Source organism: Budorcas taxicolor, chromosome 5 (genome assembly GCF_023091745.1).
Source record: "Budorcas taxicolor isolate Tak-1 chromosome 5, Takin1.1, whole genome shotgun sequence".
NCBI classification, from domain to species: domain Eukaryota; kingdom Metazoa; phylum Chordata; class Mammalia; order Artiodactyla; family Bovidae; genus Budorcas; species Budorcas taxicolor.
In genome coordinates, this window is record NC_068914.1 from 118487111 (window position 1) to 118507015 (window position 19905).

Consider the following 19905-nt stretch of genomic DNA (forward strand, 5'->3'; position numbering starts at 1 on the left):
GCCTGGTTTACACCCAGCCTTTGTTGAAAGAATGAAGGAGCAAAAGCTGACAGTCCTTGGAAAGCCTCTGCCCCAGCACCACAGGCTCAGGCACCCACTCCCTCATTCCTTCTTCTGCAGCCCCTGGGACGAACCTCCAGAGGGCAGGCTTTGCCTTGTCTGATGACTAAGGAACCTTGAGAAGCTGGCGTCTCTAGCCCCTGAGCCAGCTCAGTGTCCAACACATAGTACATGCTCAGTAACTGAAAGGAATCAAGATTTATGAGACTCTTGTAGCATCCTTGAATCTGGCCAGCCTACCTTTCTGCATGACCACCACCCCTTATTAAAGCCTGGCCCCAACCATGCTGCACTCCTGGAAGCTTCCAGAAATTGCACAAAGGAGGTACCTGCTGCAGAAGCAAAGCACAGTCCCTTCCAGGGGAGCCCAGATACAGTGCCCTCTAGGCCACCTGCTCCCGTGCACAGACAGCCCAGACACGTGTCTCGTAGCACAAGGATCTCTTTATTGTGACGCTCAGTGGAAAACATCTGTAAACCAGCTCACTGTAGTGGTGACAGCTGCAACCATGCTAAGGCACTTTCATTATATAAAAAAAGGGCAGGGGTGGGAGTTCTGTCCACTCCTTTGTGACAGCAACTGGGACCTGAATTCAGAGCTTTTTAGGCATATGTAGCTTTAATATATCTTCATGATTTCTTGAGTTTGTTTCCTTAAAAAAAAAAAAATGCCTTCTTTGCCATAAGTAAGTCTAAATGCAGCATATACAGAATAGTTAGGAATACAAGGAAATCCAGCCACCAGTGTAGACCAGTGCAGGACAAGCTACTCTCTCCTAGACGTGCTTCTGAAGGAAAGGCAGTGATGAAGACTGGGAATTTCATCACTAATTACAGTGAGAGGGAGAAAAGACAACAATGTTTTGTTTCTTTTAAAAATGTCTGTGCAGACGGCAGCGTCTTGAGTTATACTGAGTCAACGGTGCTGATCAACTACCCTCGGGCCCCAGTCCTGGCCCTTTCCACTGCTCTGGCTGTCAGACTCGGGACAAGTCCATTAACCATTAAATATATTTGGTCCCCAAGAGTGTTGGGAGTGGCCACTGCTGGCCTTTCCAGCTTGGCCCCTAGGCCCTGCCTGCTCAGCCCAACAGCCCCGCTGCGGCAGGGATGGACTGCCCTGGGCCAAGGAGGGGAAGGGGTCATCATTGCACTTGAGACATTTGAGAAGCAGGAAGCGGACAGTGGCGCTGCCCAGCGGGGTAGGGAGGAAATCCCTCCCCTCCCGCCCCCGGCATCCTGTGCCCTGCACAGAGGTGGACCCCCTGGGGCTGCTCATGTTGGACCACCCAGAGTCCATGGGAGCAGGGGGGCCGGTGGGGCAGAGGGTGTGAGGTCACCGAGTGTGATTGCCAACAGCAAAGGAGGGAGAGGGGACAGCTGGTGGCGGAGGCGGGGGGGAGGTTACAACTCTTCCTGGGGCGTTGGGCTAGCGAAACTCCTTAGTCTGAAGAAAAATAGATTCATAGAAAACTCTCTTGCCCATCCCCGGAGGCCTGCTCCTGCCCTCCTCGCCTCACCATCTTGTGCTCTGTGGCGAGAGGGCGGGAGACCCGGCTGGTCGCTCTGTCCCTGGGCCCGGGCCCAGGACCCTGACTCTTTGGTATCAGATTCGGGGTGGGGGTGGAGGGGAGCAGGGGGGCTGCAGCAGAGGAAGCCGAACGCCCTCAAGGAGGCCTGGGGGACAGGCGGGGTGGTGAGGGGGGCCTGAGGTCCCCAGCCTGGGGGGACAAGGTGGGGTCACAGTCACAGCAGTCCCCAGAGGGAGGAGGGGGTGCTGTGGGGGCTGGGGAGGGGAGGCGGAGTTGCTGATGTCCGTCTCCAGGCAGCAGGAGAAGAAGAGCCGGTTACTCGGCAGCTCTGGCCTCGGCGGCTTTGGCCTCTGCCCCGTCGGCTTTGCCATCCATCTCATCATCCGAGCAGTCGCTGGCACCTTTCCGGGCCATTCGGCGGGGCACAACGAACGGCAGGTCCCCACGCCTGGGGGCAGAGGTAGCGGTTAGCAAGGCTGGCAGGCGGCCACAGCACAGCTCATGTGTTTCAAAGCAACCTCAGAGGAAGACTAGCTCCTGACATCCCACGGGAAGAAGCAATGGGGCGGGGGGCCTCAGGGGCAGGACAGGAGGGCTCACGATAAGGGGGTGACTGAAGCTTCCTGCTCTCACCCCAAACACCAGCAAAAAATTATCAGGTAATAGGGGCTGATTAAAAGGAGGCACAGTGGTAAAGAATCCGCCTGCCAATCCAGGAAATACAGGGGACACGGGTTCGATCCCTGGGTCGGGAAGATCCCCTGGAGAAGGAAATGGCAACCCACTCCAGTATTGTTGCCTGGAGAATCCCACAAAGGAGCCTGCTGGACTGCAGTCCATGGGGTTGCAAAGAGTCGGGCATGACTGAGCGACTAAACAACAGAAGGAGGCCCAAGAGCAGCAGGAGCCACCTCTGCAAAACACCACCCTCTGGTCACACTTGGTACCAAACAGGTGAGATCATGAGACAGAGGCCGACAGTGCAGTGCACACAAACAGGCATCTCTTCCAGTCCCGGATAAGAAAACCAACAACATACACACTGACTAGACTGCTGCTTTTATGCTTGAAAAAAGAAAAAGGATCACTGGGAAAAGGAGGTCAACAATGAGAATGTCGACAAAAAAGGCCCTCTGCCTCAACCATTTCACACTGCCTGATCAGGACACTCCTTTGAGAAATGCCAATCAGCCCTCTCCACCTGATCAGGGTTGGAAGATTGACCTGAGCTGTGCCAGAGACTGGCTGGGTGGCTTTGAGCAACTTCTAGTTCACAAAACCTGAAAACGTTCTCAGCGGGCTTAAGCGTTCTCAGCCGTGACAGGACAGACTTTTCAGGCAGGATGGGAATCAATCACCCAGAGAGATTATTCAAAAGGCTGGGCTACAGCCTAGGAGGCCGGAGAACCAGGAAGGGCTCTCTGAAAAGCACCCTTCTGGTGTCAGTAAGTGCCCTGCCCACTGACAGGGCTGAGAAAGGGACTGAGTTTACAACAGCCTCATGATGAAATTCTGCTTTTCAGGACAAAGGAACTTTTTGGAAGAGAAAGGGTCACGTGGCGGGGTGGGTGTGGGTGAGGGAGTGGGGTGGGGGGCGGTTGGTGGGGCTCACCTGAGCTTGTTCTTGAGGGAGCTGACCTCGCGGTTCATGGCATCCGCCGTCTCAGTGGCATCCTCCAGCTCTCGCTGCAGTTTCCGGCGGGAGGCATTGGCCCGCTGGGCCTCCTCCTCCGCCTCCTCCAGCTGCCGCTTGAGCTGCTTCAGACGGGTGGACGCCTTGTCCGCCTGGAGAGACGAAAGGCCAGAGGCCCAGGTCAGGACTCCACATGCCAGTGGCCCACCCTGCTCTCAGCTGCCTCGGGGCAGGGCCCTGCTCCACCCCAGCTCACCTGGTCCTTGTACTGCTCAGCGTTCCTCCGCTCGTCATCCACCTGCAGCAGCACGTCCTTCAGCTTCTTCTCGGCCCGACGCACCTGCTTGCAGGCTGCCTGGCGCTCCCTGCGAGGCACAAACACAGTGGCTCAGGGGCACCCGCTCTTTCAGAGGGTCTGGTGGACAAACCCACAAACTGGGCCACCCACATCTGGGTCTCACTGGCCTGTCCCCTGTAGGGAGGCCTTGATCAATGCTCTTATGAAGGCATTAGGATTGGTCCCATTTCACAGATAAGGAAACTGAGGCTCAAGGAAGTGATACATCTCAGAGAGCACAGATAAAGCTAGAAAAAAAAAACAACTGACGCCCATTAGACCCGGGTTCGATCCCTGGCTTGGGAAGGTCCCTTGGAGAAGGGAATAGCAACCCACTCCAATATTCGTGCCTGGAGAATCCCATGGACAGAAGAGCCTGGTGGGCTACAATCCATGGGGTCGCAAAGAGTCAGACATGACTGAGTGACTTTCACTTTCACCCCTAAAGAAGTCTGTCTTGCTGAGCCCACAGATGGGCTGCCCAGGGAGTGGGAACTACCACCTCTCTCTGATTCAGCCCTGAGTCACCAGGCTCAACTTTAGAAGTGGGCCGTGGGTTCCTCTTCAAACTCTAAAGCCCTAGCAAAAGGCCCCAGGAAAAAAGATGAGAGCCCCCTCTTAGGACAGGGGAAACAGCATCAGGGATGGGCACACAGAGAGGCCCGCAGATGGTGCTGGGTGGCGGGCAAGGGACACCCACTTGGTCTCGTTGTCCAGCTGCTCCTCCAGCTGCGCGATCTTGGCCTCCAGGGCAGTGATGGAGGCCTTGTACTTGGACTTGACGGTACCCTCCATCTCCTGCAGCTTGACCTTGAGCTCCTTGTTCTGGCGCTCCAGCTGCTGCCTTGCGTTCTCGTTCTTCTGGGTGTGGCTGCGCTCCAGGTTCAGGTCGGTGTTGAGCTGGTCGATCTGTGGGAAGAAGGGCTGGTGACCTCAAGGAAGGCGGGGACCCTCATCACTAGACCCTCCTGGAAGAGGGAGCTGCCCAATGGGAAGGGTTCAGAAGCAGCTCGACCCCCAAAAGAGAGGAACCAAGGAGAGGGTGCAGGCACCAGGATGTCCTCCTCTAAGCATCGGATGGCTTCTGCTGGGGGCCCTGGTGTGGAGGGAGGCCCGGCTGCCCACCTGCAGGTTCGCCTTCTTCAGCCTGTCGTTCACCAGCTCCGTGTTGCCCTGCTCCTCCTCCAGCTCCTCCTCCAGCTGTGCGATGCGGGCCTCCAGCCGCCGCTTCTCCTCCAACGCCAGGGCACTGGGGAGGGTGGAGAAAGGTAAGAGGGGCTAAGCTGGAGCGGGGAGCCCCCACACCCACCACCTCCTCCAGTGGAACACGCCATGCTTGCCCCAGCTCACCCCTTGCCGCTGCTGTTGGCTATCTCGTCGGCCAGCTCGTCCCGTTCCTGCTGGGCCTGGCGCTTGGCGCGCTCGGCGGCTGCCAGCTCCTGCCACGGGAACCCGGAACATGACCCATGGGGGTCCCCACAGCCGACAGCACCCCCTCTCCATTCCCAGTACTCTGAGCCCCTGGCCTCCTCTTCTCAAACCCCTTTCCCAGGCCTACCTCCTCCATGAAGCCCATTCTCATGAGCCCCTCTGAGGTTACAGCTTAGGCACCATATGTTTACACAGCCCCCATATCTAAGCTAAAAACTAAGCCAGGGGTGTTGTAACAAATAAGAAATCACCCTGGCCTGATGGAATGCTGGTCCCTCTGCTTTCCAACGAGACAGGAAGCAGGGGCGACAGGACAGAGATGTGAGTTAAGGCCAGGGTGCCAGGGCTCTGAAAGCCAGAAGGGGAGAGGGCTTCACCCTGAGGCTGAGGAGGCCTCGCCAGAAGCACACGCACGCAAGAGGGCACAGCCAGTCTTGACAGGAAACCTGGCTACCTGGCCCAGACAGGAGCAGGCTGCCAGCATCCTCTCTGCAGAAGACGGCCTGGAGCCTGGGGAATGCTTTCACAGTCAGCCTTGCATGAGGCAAGAGGCCGCCAGGGGACATTCAATGCAGGAAGCCTCTGGGAGGGCCCCCTGCTCGCCAGGCGGCAAGTCACAGTGGGCAGCGGTGGTTACTACAGAGCCCCGGCTTGTGCAAGGGAGTCGGCCCCAAATGGTGACAATTTAATTCACACACGATTTAATCACACCAGGGAGCCTTCCAACTTAATGAAACCTTGCACGGCAACCTTTCAGAAAACAAGAACCAGCCCTGCCCATGCCTGGAGCTTGGCCCAGTTTTCAAAGCCTTCCCCGGTGACCCAGGCTGGTGAGTGGAGGCTCTGGGCTGCCACCTGCTGGTCAGAGGGCGCACTGCACCCGGCCCACCTCCTGCAGCTGGATCATCTCGGCCTCCATGCTCTTCAGCTTCTTCTCGTTCTCCTTGGCCTGTGCCAGGATCTCCTCGCGGGAGGCGCGTGTGTCGTCCAGCTCCCGCATGTAGTCCTTCATCTGGGCCTGGGGGCGGAGAGGAGAGGCTTGGCACCACCACCCCAGCCACTCCCGCGCACCACCCACTCCTGCCCCAGCCCCAGAAGACACCTCACCAACAGGGACTGGTGGCTGGTTCTCAGCCTGCGCCCATGTTCAGCTCACACAGATATCAAAGGGCAAGAGGGAAGACAAAACGTCTCTGTTCTACACCACTGGCAGTCTTTGACCGTTAGGGTTTACAAAGGACACCTGTGGCAGCGTTAGGCCCTGGGTGTGTGTTAGTCCAGCTGCATTTCTGTTTACTTTCTACCACTTCTGGTTGACTTGGATCCCATGCTCCAGGTCAAGGGCCACCTGCCAGGTTAGCCCCAACCACAAGACATAAGCCTATGTCCTTTGTTCTCCTGTGATTCATTCTAACTCTAAAGATCCTGGGACATACTTTTTTCCTCTCTTTTCTTTTGTAGGTAAATCCCAAACTGGGATTCCCCAGGCCCAAGGGTACAAGCTTTGTTGTGTGTGGCCAGGTGGTGCCAGCTAAACTATCACCATCAATGCATCTATAGCCCACGACCTTGCCAGCACCAGATGTTGACATGTGTTACTGTTGTTGGTTTGCGGGGGTATAATAAGGCATCTCAGAGCTGGGTTGGTTTTTTTTAACTTGTTATTTTTAATTATTGACAACGCCAAGCATGTGTTCTGTTTCTGGACTGCTGCACTGATTCATCAGCTTGGAACCTTCTGTCGCTGTCCATTAAGGCTGGATTGAGTCATGTCTGGCTTATTCTAGAAAACTGCCACTAAGTGACTAGGTGACTGTAACGCCATTGCACTTTTAGCTTTACACTTGTTTCTTTGTTTAATGTGACGTCAACAATTTTTGACTACTGCAAGTTTGCTTCTGACTATAATATTTTGTCTCCACTCGGCCTCTGGGTCTGCAGTAGTGGGTCTGCAGCAGTAGTGCTAGTCTCTCAGTCATGTCCGACTCTGACCCCATGGACTATAGCCCGCCAGGCTCCTCTGTCCATGGAATTCTGCAGGCAAGAATACTGGAGTGGGTAGCCATTCCCTTCTCCAGGGGATCTTTCCTACCCAGGGGTCAAACACAGGTCTCCCACAGTCAGGCAGATTCTTTACCACTGCGCCACACCCAAGACCTTCATCGTGGCACTTCCCAGCACTCACAGGCCAGCCCAGCAGTGTCCAGCCCCATGCTGGGCCCAATGCTGCCGTGTGCGGCTGGATCAGACCAGCCTGAGCTCACCTGCAGCTTCCGCAGCTGCTTGATGGCTTCGTCCCGGTTCTTGTTGGCTGAGTCGATGTGGGCCTCCAGGTCCTTCAAGTCCATCTCCAGCTTCTTCCGAGCGGCCACAGCTATCGAGCGCTGCTTCCTCTCATCCTCCAGCTCGGCCTCCATCTCTCGCACCTGGGGAGGTGCCGACAGCTCAGGGGCCCGGACGGACCCAAAGACACCGCCTCAGCTCAGGGCCCAGGTGGGCTTGGTCCAGTCCCAGGGAGTCCACAGGGCCTCCAGGGACAGTGAGGATTACTGACCATAAAACCCTGGTAGAGGGGGTCACTAATCCCCAGGCAGAGAACTAGGACGCAAGGACGTGGAGGACACTCCCACAGATCCGTGGAAGGAGAAAGGAGCCCCCGAACTCTGGGGCATCCCTGCCCGCCTCTGCCCAGGGAGCGGGCAGGCCCTGCGCACCTGTTTGACCAGCTGCTTTCTCTTCTCCTCGCTCTGCTCGTCACGGCCCTGCAGGTCCCTCTCGAACTGGGCCTTCATGGCCTGCAGGTTGACCTCCAGCCGCAGCTTGGCGTCCTCGGTGGCCTGCAGCTCGTCCTCCAACTCCTCGAGCTGCGTCTTCATCTCCTCCACCTGCTGCTCCAGGGCCCGCTTGGACTTCTCCAGCTCATGGACCTGTCACCAGGGGTCCGGGTCAGGCCCCGAGGGGAGCCAGGCCCCCAGGTCCCCGGCCCCAGTGTCTGTGAGGCCCTAACTCTTGGTGTCTGGAGGCCGCCCCCGACCCCGAGAGCCAGCCATGGGCTCAGGGACTCACGCTCTTGCCCACGTCATCCTTAGAGCTCATGAGGTCTTCCATCTCGGCGCGGAACTGCTTGTTGAGCCGCTCCAGTTCTGCCTTCTGTTCCATGGCCTCCTCCAGCGCCCGGGCCAGAGACAGCGCCTTAGTCTCCTTCTCCCGGGCCTCCGCCTCCGCCCGGTCACGCTCCTCCGCATACTTGGCGGAGATGGTCTTCTCCTCGGCCAGGAGCTGGGGAACAGGCGGGCACCATGAGTGCGAGCAACGGGCTCTCGGAAAGGGTCAGAGCCTGACTGACAGCAGCCTCTGCCCGCGGCAGGGTATCTGCAGCCGGACGGGAGGAGGGACTGATGCACTGGCGGCACCCACCTGGTCGAACTTCTTCTGCTTCTTCTCCAGGTTGGAGACGCTCTGCCGCTGGTGGTCGAGATCCACGAGCAGGTCGTCCAGCTCCTGCTGCAGCCGCGTCTTGGTCTTCTCCAGCTTGTCGTAGGCAGCCACCTTCTCCTCATAGCGCTGGCTCAGCCCCTCCAGGTCCTTCTGCAGCTTCCTCTTGGCCTCCTCGGCCGTCTCCAGGCACCCCACGCTGTCATCCATCTTCTTCCTCATGTCGGTGACCTGGGCGGGAGCAAGGAGTAAGGAGGATCCAGTTGGCACCTGCTCCGGGAGCTGGGCTGCCACTGCGAGCAGAGTTATGGGGTGCCAACTCAGTTATGGAAACAGCTTCCCAGCCGCTTCTCTATTCCTCTGGGGCCAGGGAAATGGGACGCTCCACAGAGTGCAGGTGCCTAGCACACGGAGCCCAAGGCAGGTGGACGTGCTGGCCAGCTTGGAAAGGGCACTCAACACTGACCTGACCAGCCGCTTGTACCAAGACTGAGGCCCAGAGGAGGGAGCCTCCATCCCTCCCCTCTCCCAGGCAGTAGCCTGGCGTCCCCGGTCCATAGGTGTCCATCCTGCAGCCCCCTCCTCCCACCCAGACACACAGCCACCACCACAGGAATGCGCTCCCTGTCCCCACCCAGGTGTGGACCCGACTCCGCACCCTCCCCTGAGCTGGTGCAGCTCTGCGGGCACATTTAAGTAAGTCCTAAGACAGGATCCACAAGAGGGCTCTCCATCTATCTTTGGCCCCAGATCCTTCCAGGGTCTAGAGAAGACCACGGCCCCCTTCCCATGACGATGTTTTAATAGGCATAGAGCGAAATATGTGGGACCACCAAGAAGCCACTGTGAGAGTGCAGTTGTCAGGTATTTTTTTAAGACAATGGTTCGGTAACTGGTGTGCTTCTTTAGCACAGCAGAGAGCAGGCTCTTGAGTAGCAAGGAGCACAGTGACCTTCCCAAAGCCTGGCCTCAGCTCAGACACAATGACCAGTGGTTTCCACTCAACAGGCCACAGGCGCTGCTACCGTCACGGCTTGTTGCCCACATTCAAAAGGGAACAGAATGCTGAGGGTCAGCTGGAGACTGGTGAAATGAAGATGAACTCCAGCCAAGTTCACGGATCCCTGAATTCTCCTTGGGGACCCCAGGAGTAAGCCCTGGTCTGGGGAGGGCAGGAGCTCCCTGAGGGAGGGCGGCCAGCTTGGGGAGGCCTGGCTGTGCTTCCAGGTCCAGGTGGCTACCCGGCCAGAAGCTCCCCAGCCTGCAGGCTCTGACCACCATTTCCGGGGCGATCTGAGGGGAGCCAGCTCCGAACCTGGGCGTGGAGGGTAGAGATTTGCTTCTCCAGGTTCCGCTTGGCCTCCTCCTCCTCCTCCAGCTGCTCCTTGAGAGAGTTCTTCTCATCCTCCACCTGCTTCAGCTTGGTGCTCAGACTCAGCTTCTGCCGGTTCTCCTCCTGCAGCAGCTCCTGCTCAGCAGACAAGGGGGGCAAGGGCTCAGGACCCACGCTGTCAGAGCCTTGTGGTCCCCATGCTCTCGGTGGGAGAGAGAAGCAGGCCCCAGATTCAGAGGGCAGCCAGCAAAGATCTGGCAGGGAGCCAGGAGGTCCCAGAGAGCCTGGGGACGCTGGGGGAGGACACTGTGAGGAAGACCCAGAGGCCTGGCAGCTAAGGCCGTGTGGGCACAGGGTCCTTCCAGGATAAGAACAGCTGCGGGGGGGGGGGGGCCCATCGCTGCCCTTACCTGCGTGTCCTGCAGCTGTGACTCCAGAGCAGAGAAGTCCTTGGTGAGCTTGCTAGACTTGCTGTCCGACTGGGTGAGAAGACCCGTCACATTGTCCAGCTCGACCTGTGCGTGGACAGGAGACAAAGCCCCATGAGCTTGACCAGGATTGCTCAGGGCCCACCTCGGCTCTCTCAGCCATGCTGGACCTGAGCCACAGGCTGAACCCCAGGGGGCTCACAGATGAGCCGGGTCATGGAGAGAGCGAGAGAAGACCAGGGGCCCTGGCAGCAGGGGCCAGGACCCAGGCAGTCCGGTGGGGGCCTCACCTGCAGCTTGGAGACCTTGTCGGCCAGCTCTGTGCGCACACGCTCGCCCTCGGTGAACTTCACCTGCAGCTCCTGCAGCTGGGCCTCCACCTTCTTGCGCTTGTGCTCGGTGTCCGCCTTGCCCTGCTGCAGCACCTTCACCTCGTTGGCCAGCTCCCCTCGCTCGTTCTCCAGGGTCTGCTTGGCCTTCTCGAGGTTGGCTTTCACCTGCGAGGGGAGAAAGCAAAGACATAAAAGGGGGAGCCTGTGACATGAGGCTGGTTTTCCCAACATCATCAAAGAGCCGGTGGAGCCAGACTCGGAATCTGTCGCCCTGCAGCGAAAGCGACACTGGGCAAGTCCAGGGGGCAGCGAGCTGGCGAGGACCGTGGACTTGGAGGGCTCAGGACGGATGTGGACTCATCACCCAGCTGGGACAGGACGCCTGGCACGTGGCCTCACCTGAGGACCACTGCTCCCCTGGCTCTCAAACCATCCCTGCCTGGCCTCCCGCACAGGGCACAGGGAATGTCCAAGGGCAAGACACTGTCATTGCTGATGTTAAGATTTTAGCATTGTTATTATAGGCTTAGGGAAACTGCAACTGTTCATAGTTAGACTTCCAGGAAAGCCTCTTAGAAATTTGATGTTCACCATAACACTGAAATGTTCTTCCAAAAAATATAAAAGCCAAGTTTACAGAACAAACACAATCCCAATCTATTCTATATCAAGCCAGTCACAGTATCAAAGGCAAGTTCAAGGGTAAACCAGACCCCAAGTGCATGCAAAAGCTCTTTGGGTGAAAACAGCTAGAGGAAAAGGCAAGGCTTCAACCTGCCCAGAACCAGGAGGAAGTCAAAGGGAAACAGAGGGACAAGGCATGTTTCTGAAAATATTGTACAGGCTGCCACACAGAAGAGCCTCTGTCTTCTTGGGCTACCAACAAGGGTGGCCGTGAGCTGGAAACCACAGGAGGCAGGACTGGGCTTGTTCAGGAACTGCCTGGTCACAGTCCCCTGGCTGAGAAACCAGCCGGGTCAACATCCCCAGGGTTCTCCCTGAAGATTCCAGTTGACCATGTGTTGGAGGTGTTCTAAAGAAGGGCTGGGCTTCAGGAAAGGGACCCAATGGCCCTCTGAGACTTGTTTCAGAGTCACTCCAATTCCATGAAACTTTGGTCTGGCAGGGTGTTGAACAGGATAATAATGGTAAGACTAGAACAACTTACTGAGCCCTTACCGACTGTGCACTGTCACACGTTACCAACTCCAACTCTCACGTAATTGTATGCAATGGGCTCTCACTAGCCTCCCTCACAGAAGAGGAAACTGAAGCACAGAGGGACCTGGATGGCCCCCAAGTCACGCAGTCAGGAAGGGCTGGAGCCTGGACTACGCGAGGGTCCCAACCCTCCTCCCGGCCCACAGTGGCCGAGCCTCACGGAGCCAGTCCCGGGGGGCCCACGCACCCGCTTCGTCTGCTCCAGCTGCTCAGCCAGCTCCTCCACGGCCTGCGAGTGCTTCTGTCTCATGTCCTGGATCTGGGCCTCATGGGTCCTGGCCTCCTCCTCAAGGGTCTTCTTCAGGATGTTCACTTCTTGTTCACGTTTGGACCTGAACAGAGAAACGCCTTCAGGAGGGAGGCCAGGGCCCAGGAGCGACGCTGCCCTGGCGGCACAGAGTCCGGTGGGGAGCACTGGCCATTCCAGGCAGCTTTCTGCCTGCTGGCTTCCCTCCTCAGCTGTCCATCCTATAGCACAGGCTCACAGACACACTTTTTTTCTCTCCATTAAAAAAAAAAATGTAATATAGACCTTTTATGCAAGGAATTGGATTTTATTCTAAATATGGGGAGCCAAGAGTAATTTATAAGATTTTTTTTTGGCTGCACCACAAAGCATGCTGGAGCTTAGCTCCCCGACCAGCGACTGAACCATGCCCCCTGCAGTGGAAGCACAGAGTCTTAACCACTAGGGAGCCAGGAAGTCCCCACAGACACGCCTTGTAGGGGCTTCCGCAGCCTTTCAGCCTTAAAGCCCACCCTTGCCTCAGCCCAACTCCAAGCCAGGTTCTTCAGCTCTAGAAAGAAGCTGCTGAGGCACCATCAGCTTCCATCTGTTCTTGTTGTTCACTCACTAAACTGTGTCTGACACTTTGCAACTCCACGGACTACATCACACCAGGCCTCCCAGTCCCTCACTATCTCCTGGAGCTTCCAGGCTCCATGGCAACAGGCCACACTGTGTGTGTGCAGAGGCCCTGGGGTCCCCCCTCTGAGGCCAGGGGCCCCCTTTCCCTGCACCACCACCCCCACCCTCAGTGACGAGGCAGTCAGCCCCAAGGCACACCTGAGCTCCTGCTGCGCAGCTGTGGAATCCAGAGTGTCCTCCAGCTCCGTTTTCAGAGCCTCCAGCTCTTCCCCGAGGTCTCGTTTCTGCTTCTCGGCTTTATTCCTAGCAGCACGCTCAGATTCCAGGTCTTCTTGGAGTTCCGAAATCTGAGATTCCAGCTCCCGAATCTTCTTCAGGGCCATGTTCTTCTGGGTGGTTTCTTCTTCCACTCTGCCAAAGAGAGCACCAATGTCAGGATGAGGTTGCTGTCACCTTCAGAGAGCAGAGTCTGCAGAAAAGGCTTAGAGAGATGCAGCCGAAGCCAGTCCTGCTGGTGACAATCATAGCCCCTTAGGAGCTCTTCTTGGCAAAGACACTGAGGCATCCGGAAGACTTAAGGGCTATTCCACTAGGAGACTTCAAAAGCCTCACAGAGGAAAAATTTCATTTTCCAAATTAAGCTTCAGTGCTTTAAACATTTTTTTTAATTGAAATGTTAAATGAAAAAACAAAAAGGAAATAAAATGCTACAGCCCATGATTACAGTGTCCAAGTAGAAGCACAAATGCGCCCTGGACTTAGGGTGATAATGCAACATTAGAGCAGCTTCATGAGCTGTAACAAATGTGTCACTCTTGTGGGGGCAGCTGCTAATGGCGGGTTCTTGGGAAATCACTACAACTTTTGCTCAATTTCCTTATTACCTTAAAAATGCACCCCCAAATAAAATCTATTTTTAAAAAGCATACCTGTAGCCATGAAATTTTATAAAAGAAAGAATTGCTGTGATTGGATGACTAGGACCGTAGATGACTTCTGGGCGGGATTACAGACGACCCAGACTGCACTTTCAGTGAACAGAAAACGCCTTGCTGTAAACTAGCTTCCCAGACAACAGTGGAGTGCCTGCCCACAGTTCACTGATGCACCAAGAACCACAGCAGGAAGCCTGATGAGAACACAGGCACTGGCCATCCGGCCTGATACTCTGACCCTCACCTGGCCAGGGCGGCCTGGAGCTCCTCCTCCTTCTTGGCCAGCTGCATCTTGAGCTCAGCGATCTGAGCCTGCAGCTCGGCAATCTGGTCATTGAGGTCGGTGGAGTCTCCTTCCAGCTTCCGGCGGGTCTTCTCCAGCTCCTGGCGCTGCTTCTCCTCTCTTCGCAGGCGTTCTGAGAAGGAAGAGCGGAGAGATGCCTAGAGTCTTCAGTAGCTTCTCTTTGTCTTCAAATCTTACATAAAATACCAGGCTTCACAGGGAGCAGCTGCCGTGTCCCACGTCTGGAGGGCAGTGGCTGAATGCCACAGGCCCCAAGAGACCTGCTTGCCACCCCAGCTCCTGGCAGTGAGGCCCATGCTGGTCCTCGAGTGGTGGGTACCCCGGCAACCCCAAGTCCAACAGTCCCTGCGTCCCACCACTTACCCTCCAGGTCGGTGATCATCGCCTCATGCTTGTTCTTGAGTTTGGCGAGGCTCTTCGATTTCTCCTCCTCTTCCATGAGGTTGGTGGTGAACTCGGCTATTCTGTCTTCCAGCAGCTTCTTCTCCTGGGGTGCGAGGGTGGGTCAGGGCTTAAAGTTAGTTGAGTGCAGAAGGCACTGGGTCTCCTCAAGCATGACTCACCCGGACACTAAGGTCTGAACGGAGGGGCAGGGCCTTAAACACTTGTCAAGTGCATTAGGATTTCTCAAGTCAAAGGGGTCATTTTTAAAGTCACTAGCTCCTCTGAAACAGCTGGGTAAGCTTCCTTGGGACCCAAGCCCTTTCCTGCATTATCCCTTTCTGCACAGGTAAAAAGACCTCCCAGGTGATGGTGAGTGTCAGTGAGAGAACTTGGGGCAGGAGGGCGCTACCTTCTCGATGCCTGTGACCTCGCCCTTCCTCATCCCCTAAAGTCCCCCTGCTCTTCTCACTTTCTGCTTTGTGTGGCCACCACTGGAGTCCTAATTCCGCAACAGCGACCACACAGCCCGCTTACCCCCCACGTGGCAGGGTTCCGGACAGCCATCCTGCCCTGGGAAGCTGGCCACGCCCATCCTCCTGAGATGAAGGTCAGCATCCTGACGGGGTCTCTCCCACTCGTCTAAAGCAATGCCCAGCTATCATCTGTGGCCAGGAAGACGCTGACAGGGGCCCGGCCACCGGCCTCACCTTGGCCAGCTTGCAGTTCTGGTCCTCCATGATGATCTGGTCCTCCTCCAGCTTCTTCAGCTTGGCCTCAGTGGTCACCTTCTCCAGCTGAAGCTTCTGCCGGGCGCTCTCCTCCTCCTCCAGCTGCTCCTCCAGCTCCTGCCGCAAAGCCAGGGCAACCGTGAGCAGACAGGACGGGGCCCAGTGCCCACGTGTGGAGTCACGTATTTAAAACTGGGGTGCAGGGATGAGAAGCCCAGGTCCTGGTTCCAACACAAGGTCATGTGTTCTGAGGGACCACCTCTAGTGAGTGTCCACCCTCAGCTCCTCAGACCAGCCGGAGTGATCACAGAGGAGGGGAATTAAATCGGATTCAATGCTCAGCGGGGCAGTGCTCATGAACACCTGATAGGTGTCAGAAATAATGAGCCAGGGAATTCCTCGGCGGTCCAGTGGTTAGAATACTGAGCTCTCGCTGCCAAGCGAGAACTAAGATCCCACAAGCCACAGAGCATAGCAAACAAACAAACAACAAAAAAACTGCTTCAAAGAGAACACCTCCCCAAGGCTGCCCCCAGGACAGAGGCTGTCCCCCCATAGCACTTGGGATACCCCTGCTCCCCACCCGCCCTGCCCCCACTCCCCTCCTGGGCCCGGCCCGGCCCCTCCTCCAGGCACCTGGATGTTCTGCTGCATCTTCTTCTTCTCGGCCTGCAGGTGCTGGCATCGCTCCTCCTCCTCCTCCACCCTAGCCTCCAGGTCATGGCAGATCTCTTCCAGCTCCTGCTTCTTGGCTGTCAGACGGGCGCGGAGCTCCTCAGCCTCGGCACATAGTTCCGTTTCCGCCTGGAGCTGCTCCTGGAGCTGCAGCTTCTCAGCCATGAGCTGCGGGAACACAGAAGGAATGTGAGCTCTGACAGCTGCTTGCGGGCTGCCTGGCCCCATGGGAGAGCTGATCCCCAGCGAAGGCTCCATCTCAGGATGCTTAAGCTGCCAGGCATGTCTAAACATCACATCCTGCATCAAGGAAATTACCCCCCAGTTTCCCTTCAATGCCAAGTTTATGCTTTGTCTACTGGGGCTTCCCGGTGGCTCAGTGATAAAGAATCTGCCTGCAACGCAGGAAACCCGGGTTCGATCCCTGGGTTGGGAAGATCCCCTGGAGGGCACGGCAACCCACTCCAGTATTCTTGCTTCGAGAATCCCATGGACAGAGGAGCCTGGCACACTGTAGCCCGTAGGGTTGCACAGTCAGACACAACTGAAGCGGCTAAGCAGTAGCCCTGGTGGCCAGCAGGAGGCAGCACTACGCAGGCAGAGTCTGCAGACACCCACCTGGGACTGGAGGGTCTCCATCTCTGAGAGCCTGTTCTCAGCAGCCAGCTGCTTCTCCCGCACCTTCACCAGCTCCTCCTCCTTGGCCATCATCTCCTCCTCCTGCCGGCTCACCTGCAGCAGCGGCTTAACCTAGGAGAGGAGGTGGAGGAGACAAGCTCAGGGAAAGAGGCCCGTCCAGGCCGAGAGTTGGGGGCTTTCTCCTCACTTGGGGAAGCGCCAGGGCACGAGAACAAGGAGCAGGCAGGACCCTGGGTGGAGCAGGTACGCCCGGGTACAGCTTTTCAGGAAATCAATCTGGTGCTGTGCTCCATAGGCCTCTGACCCACTAATTACAATTCGGGGAAACTAGCCCTGTATGTGCGTGAAGATTTTCAGAACAGCACTGTTTACAACAGTGAACATTTAGCAAAGAAATATAGATCCACTGATGGAAAAGTAGCCAGATAACTTATGAAACATCTCTAGGGAACAGTGCGCTGACTTTTAAAAAATTATGCTCATGAAAAAATGTTAAATGGAAAATGCAAAAAAAAAAAAAAATGTTTACACAAGTCAAAAAGCTCAGCTATGTAAGAAGGTGTATGGTTTACACAGCAGAGATTTAATGGGAGTGTTTAAAAGAAAACGGAATAAATATTGAAACATCTATTCAATATTGATGTTGGCTCAAGGTTGAAGGGATTATAGGTGAATTTTTACTTTCTTATTTATCCTTTTTGTTGGTATGGTATTTTGCAGTTACCACAAATTATGTACCATAAACAAAAGTAGCTTGACCAACATTAAATACAAGAGAATTTTTTTGTAAAGGCTAGGGAGGACCTAGCCACCGTACAGACCACGGTTTCCTGAGTGGGCAGCCCTGTCATCACACAGAGCCGTGGTGGGCAGGCAGGGCCTTGACATCCCAGGAGCTGCCCCTGGAGCTGCTTCAGCCCAGCCCCGCAGCACCTCGGCCATCCACGCTGGACACATACCCCAGCTCACGCCCCTCTAGACCCCACAGGGCAGGAACATCCTGGGTCAAGTTCTGGGTTTGGAGACACAAGGGCAAAGTGCCAGCCCTGGGGCCTGAGCCCCGCAGGAGGCCAGCTCGTCCCTGTGCCATGCAGAGCCCTCCAGACCCACCTTGGTGAAGAGCCGCCACCACTGCCAGTTGCGCAGCTTGAGGTAGGCGGCGCAGTTCCTCTGCAAGACCTTCATGGCCGTCAGCTGCTGCTGCCGCTTGGCGAAGGCCCTGTGGGGCGAGGGTCACCGTCAGCGCCTCCAGGCGGGGGCCAGCCAACCTCCCTGCCCACAGTCCTGACCTCGCTCCTGGGGGCTTTTCTGGAGGGACCGACCCCTGCCGGGAGCACTTCAAAATAGATGTGGGGGGAAGGAGGCAGGCTTGGGGTGGAGTCCTACAGGTGACCTCGCAGTGGTGACCAGGACAAGGTCACAACCACCTTCCTTCACTAAAGGGTGAGGTCGCTACAGAATCACGTGTAACCACTGGTCATTAAGGCCACCTGTCAACTGCAGCTCCCCACCCTCGTGTCACCCACAACCTTGGGGCTTTTGTTTGGGGAAAGAACGTCAGCAGCTCATGTCCTGCAAATGTCCATCTGTCCAAACACCCACACTCATGCTCTCTCCACAATGTTCAGAGCTCAGGCTGGAACAGACGCCCCAGAGCCCAGACACAGGGGAGTCAAGGGGCAAATGTGCAGCTACCCCGCCCACTGTCCTGCACAAGTCAGCCCCTGACCCCACAAGAGCTGCCAGGACTCAAGGGCACCTCCTCCTCGGAGCTCAGGGTCCTCTGGGGACAGCCGGCTCTGGGTGTCATCCCTACAGAGGGACACAGGGAGGAACAGTGGGAGGCAGGGGCTTTCTTGGAGGGAAAATCTGAACACAGTCACTCCTTCCTCCAGCTCACTTTAAACCTCAGGCAGAAATCCAGGAAGCAGAGGGCAGGGAAAGCTATGTGGCTCTCCCCAGGGGACACCTCCTGCCATGAGGGCGCCCAGGCCCCGCTTCCTCAGTGCCCTCCACTACAGGGGAGCTGGGAGTCCCGAGCAAGGTGTGGGCGTCCCGGGACTCACTTCCTGGCCAGGTAGCCCCTGCAGCAGGCCTGGAAGCCAATGATGACGTCTGTGATCTTCAGGTCCCGCTCCTCCTCCAGGTGGGCCAGCACGCCGGCCCGGAAGAAGACCTTGCTCTGCCCAATGCGGTACAGGTTGCTGTCGAGCTCCAGGGCTTTGATCTAGAGGAGAAGAGCCGGCTGCTGACCATGTGCCACCCCCACCACCACGGACCCCTGGAGCAAGGCCAAGGCCAGGGAAGGGGCCTGGAGCCGGAGCTGGCCCTGTTGCTCTATGAGCAGCCTTCTGGTGCAGGGAAAGTGGAGCTGGGGAAACGCCGGTATGGGGAAGGTGGGGGCCAGCAAGGGGCAGGTAAGGAGTCAGACTTGCAGAGAAACACAGGATCTCAGCCCTGAAGGGACCCTGTAGGTCTCCTCTTTCTTCTCTGCCCCACTCCCTCACTACAGGCCTGTTCTACAAGCACCCAGTCAGGTCACCCTCTGAGCAGAGGTGGTCAAGCATCATTGCTTTGTCCAAACCCAGCACCAACTCCAGCTCAGACCAGGATCAAATACTAACTAGGTGACCCCAGGCCTTAACGTTTGTGGGCTCACATTTCCGCAGCTGTAAAATGGAAATAATGGTCTCTTTAATTAAAAGATAAGTTAACAAAGCAAATAAATAGAACTTCCTTCCTAGCAGAGCTGTGGGAATGAAACCAGAAGAAGGCACACAAGGCGCTGAGCACGGGGTCACACTTGGGACCATTGCTGAATGAGCTTTAGCCAATGTGTCGTTACCATCACAGGGCTGTTTCGGTACACTAACAAGGCTCTCTTATTAAGCCCACTGGTAACAGTCTGTCTGTCCATCTGTCTGCCTGGGAGAGAGGGGATTTAGAACAAGCTCCAAGAGGCAGAGCCTTGAATAGGGTAAGAGGAATCGCGGGCCCTTGATGCTCAACGAAAGGCCCTGCAGGTCTGGAGGAGGCCCTGGGAGAAGGGCAGGCCAGGGAGGGCAGAATCGCTGGGTGCCCCACCTCCCGTCATGACGACCTGGCCAACTGTCTTCCCTACAGAGCTAGAGGGAGGAAACCTGCTTATGTCTAAAAGGGGGACACCCCTCACTGACCAGTAGCTGAGTCTCCGGAGAAACAGTGGCCCAAACATGAGCTGGGGGCGTACCTCTGTCCTTCAAACCTTCCTTCCACCGGGTGACAAGCATTGCAGAGCAGAGACCCTCCCCTGTCTCCTCCCTCCTTCTCTAGGCTCCACCTCCCTGTCCCTTACAGGGCTGCTCTGAACAAAGGTGGTATTGAATTTTTCTTCCCTTTTCTCTTTCCTCCCCGATGCCCACCCATCCTCTGCTGACTCTTTGGCAAAGATGCAAAGTAAAGAAAGCAGGGGGTGCTGGCTGCTGACCCTGGACACATGAGACCCAGCCAGATGCCTGTCTGCAAAGCAGAAAAATGACCGAGTGGGTAGAGCCCCAGCATGGCCACTGGGTCATCTCAGGGCCTTCATTCACTAAGCACAATCCAGTGCCCACTGCCAGTTGAACACTGGCCAGTGGCGGGGAAGAGAGG

The 19905-nt window shown here is 56.6% G+C and overlaps 1 protein-coding gene across 2 annotated transcripts in view; it reads right to left on the reverse strand.

The window, feature by feature from the left end:
* Positions 1-486: 486 nt before the first annotated feature.
* The window catches only part of MYH9 (myosin heavy chain 9), an 85331-nt gene continuing 65912 nt past the window's right edge, over positions 487-19905 (reverse strand). For both annotated transcript variants that reach the window (XM_052640031.1, XM_052640030.1), the window contains 23 exons: positions 18342-18502; positions 17386-17494; positions 16255-16386; positions 15598-15804; positions 14941-15078; positions 14213-14336; positions 13790-13961; positions 12809-13021; positions 11930-12074; positions 10480-10686; positions 10172-10276; positions 9744-9896; positions 8411-8659; positions 8060-8272; positions 7708-7920; positions 7258-7419; positions 5883-6011; positions 4913-5001; positions 4688-4811; positions 4263-4471; positions 3482-3590; positions 3205-3377; positions 487-2040 (listed from right to left, as the gene is read on the reverse strand). In XM_052640031.1, the coding sequence (XP_052495991.1) occupies positions 1908-2040; positions 3205-3377; positions 3482-3590; positions 4263-4471; positions 4688-4811; positions 4913-5001; positions 5883-6011; positions 7258-7419; positions 7708-7920; positions 8060-8272; positions 8411-8659; positions 9744-9896; positions 10172-10276; positions 10480-10686; positions 11930-12074; positions 12809-13021; positions 13790-13961; positions 14213-14336; positions 14941-15078; positions 15598-15804; positions 16255-16386; positions 17386-17494; positions 18342-18502 (3669 nt within the window). In that variant the 3' untranslated portion in view covers positions 487-1907. The remainder of the gene's footprint in view (positions 2041-3204; positions 3378-3481; positions 3591-4262; positions 4472-4687; positions 4812-4912; positions 5002-5882; positions 6012-7257; positions 7420-7707; positions 7921-8059; positions 8273-8410; positions 8660-9743; positions 9897-10171; positions 10277-10479; positions 10687-11929; positions 12075-12808; positions 13022-13789; positions 13962-14212; positions 14337-14940; positions 15079-15597; positions 15805-16254; positions 16387-17385; positions 17495-18341; positions 18503-19905) is intronic.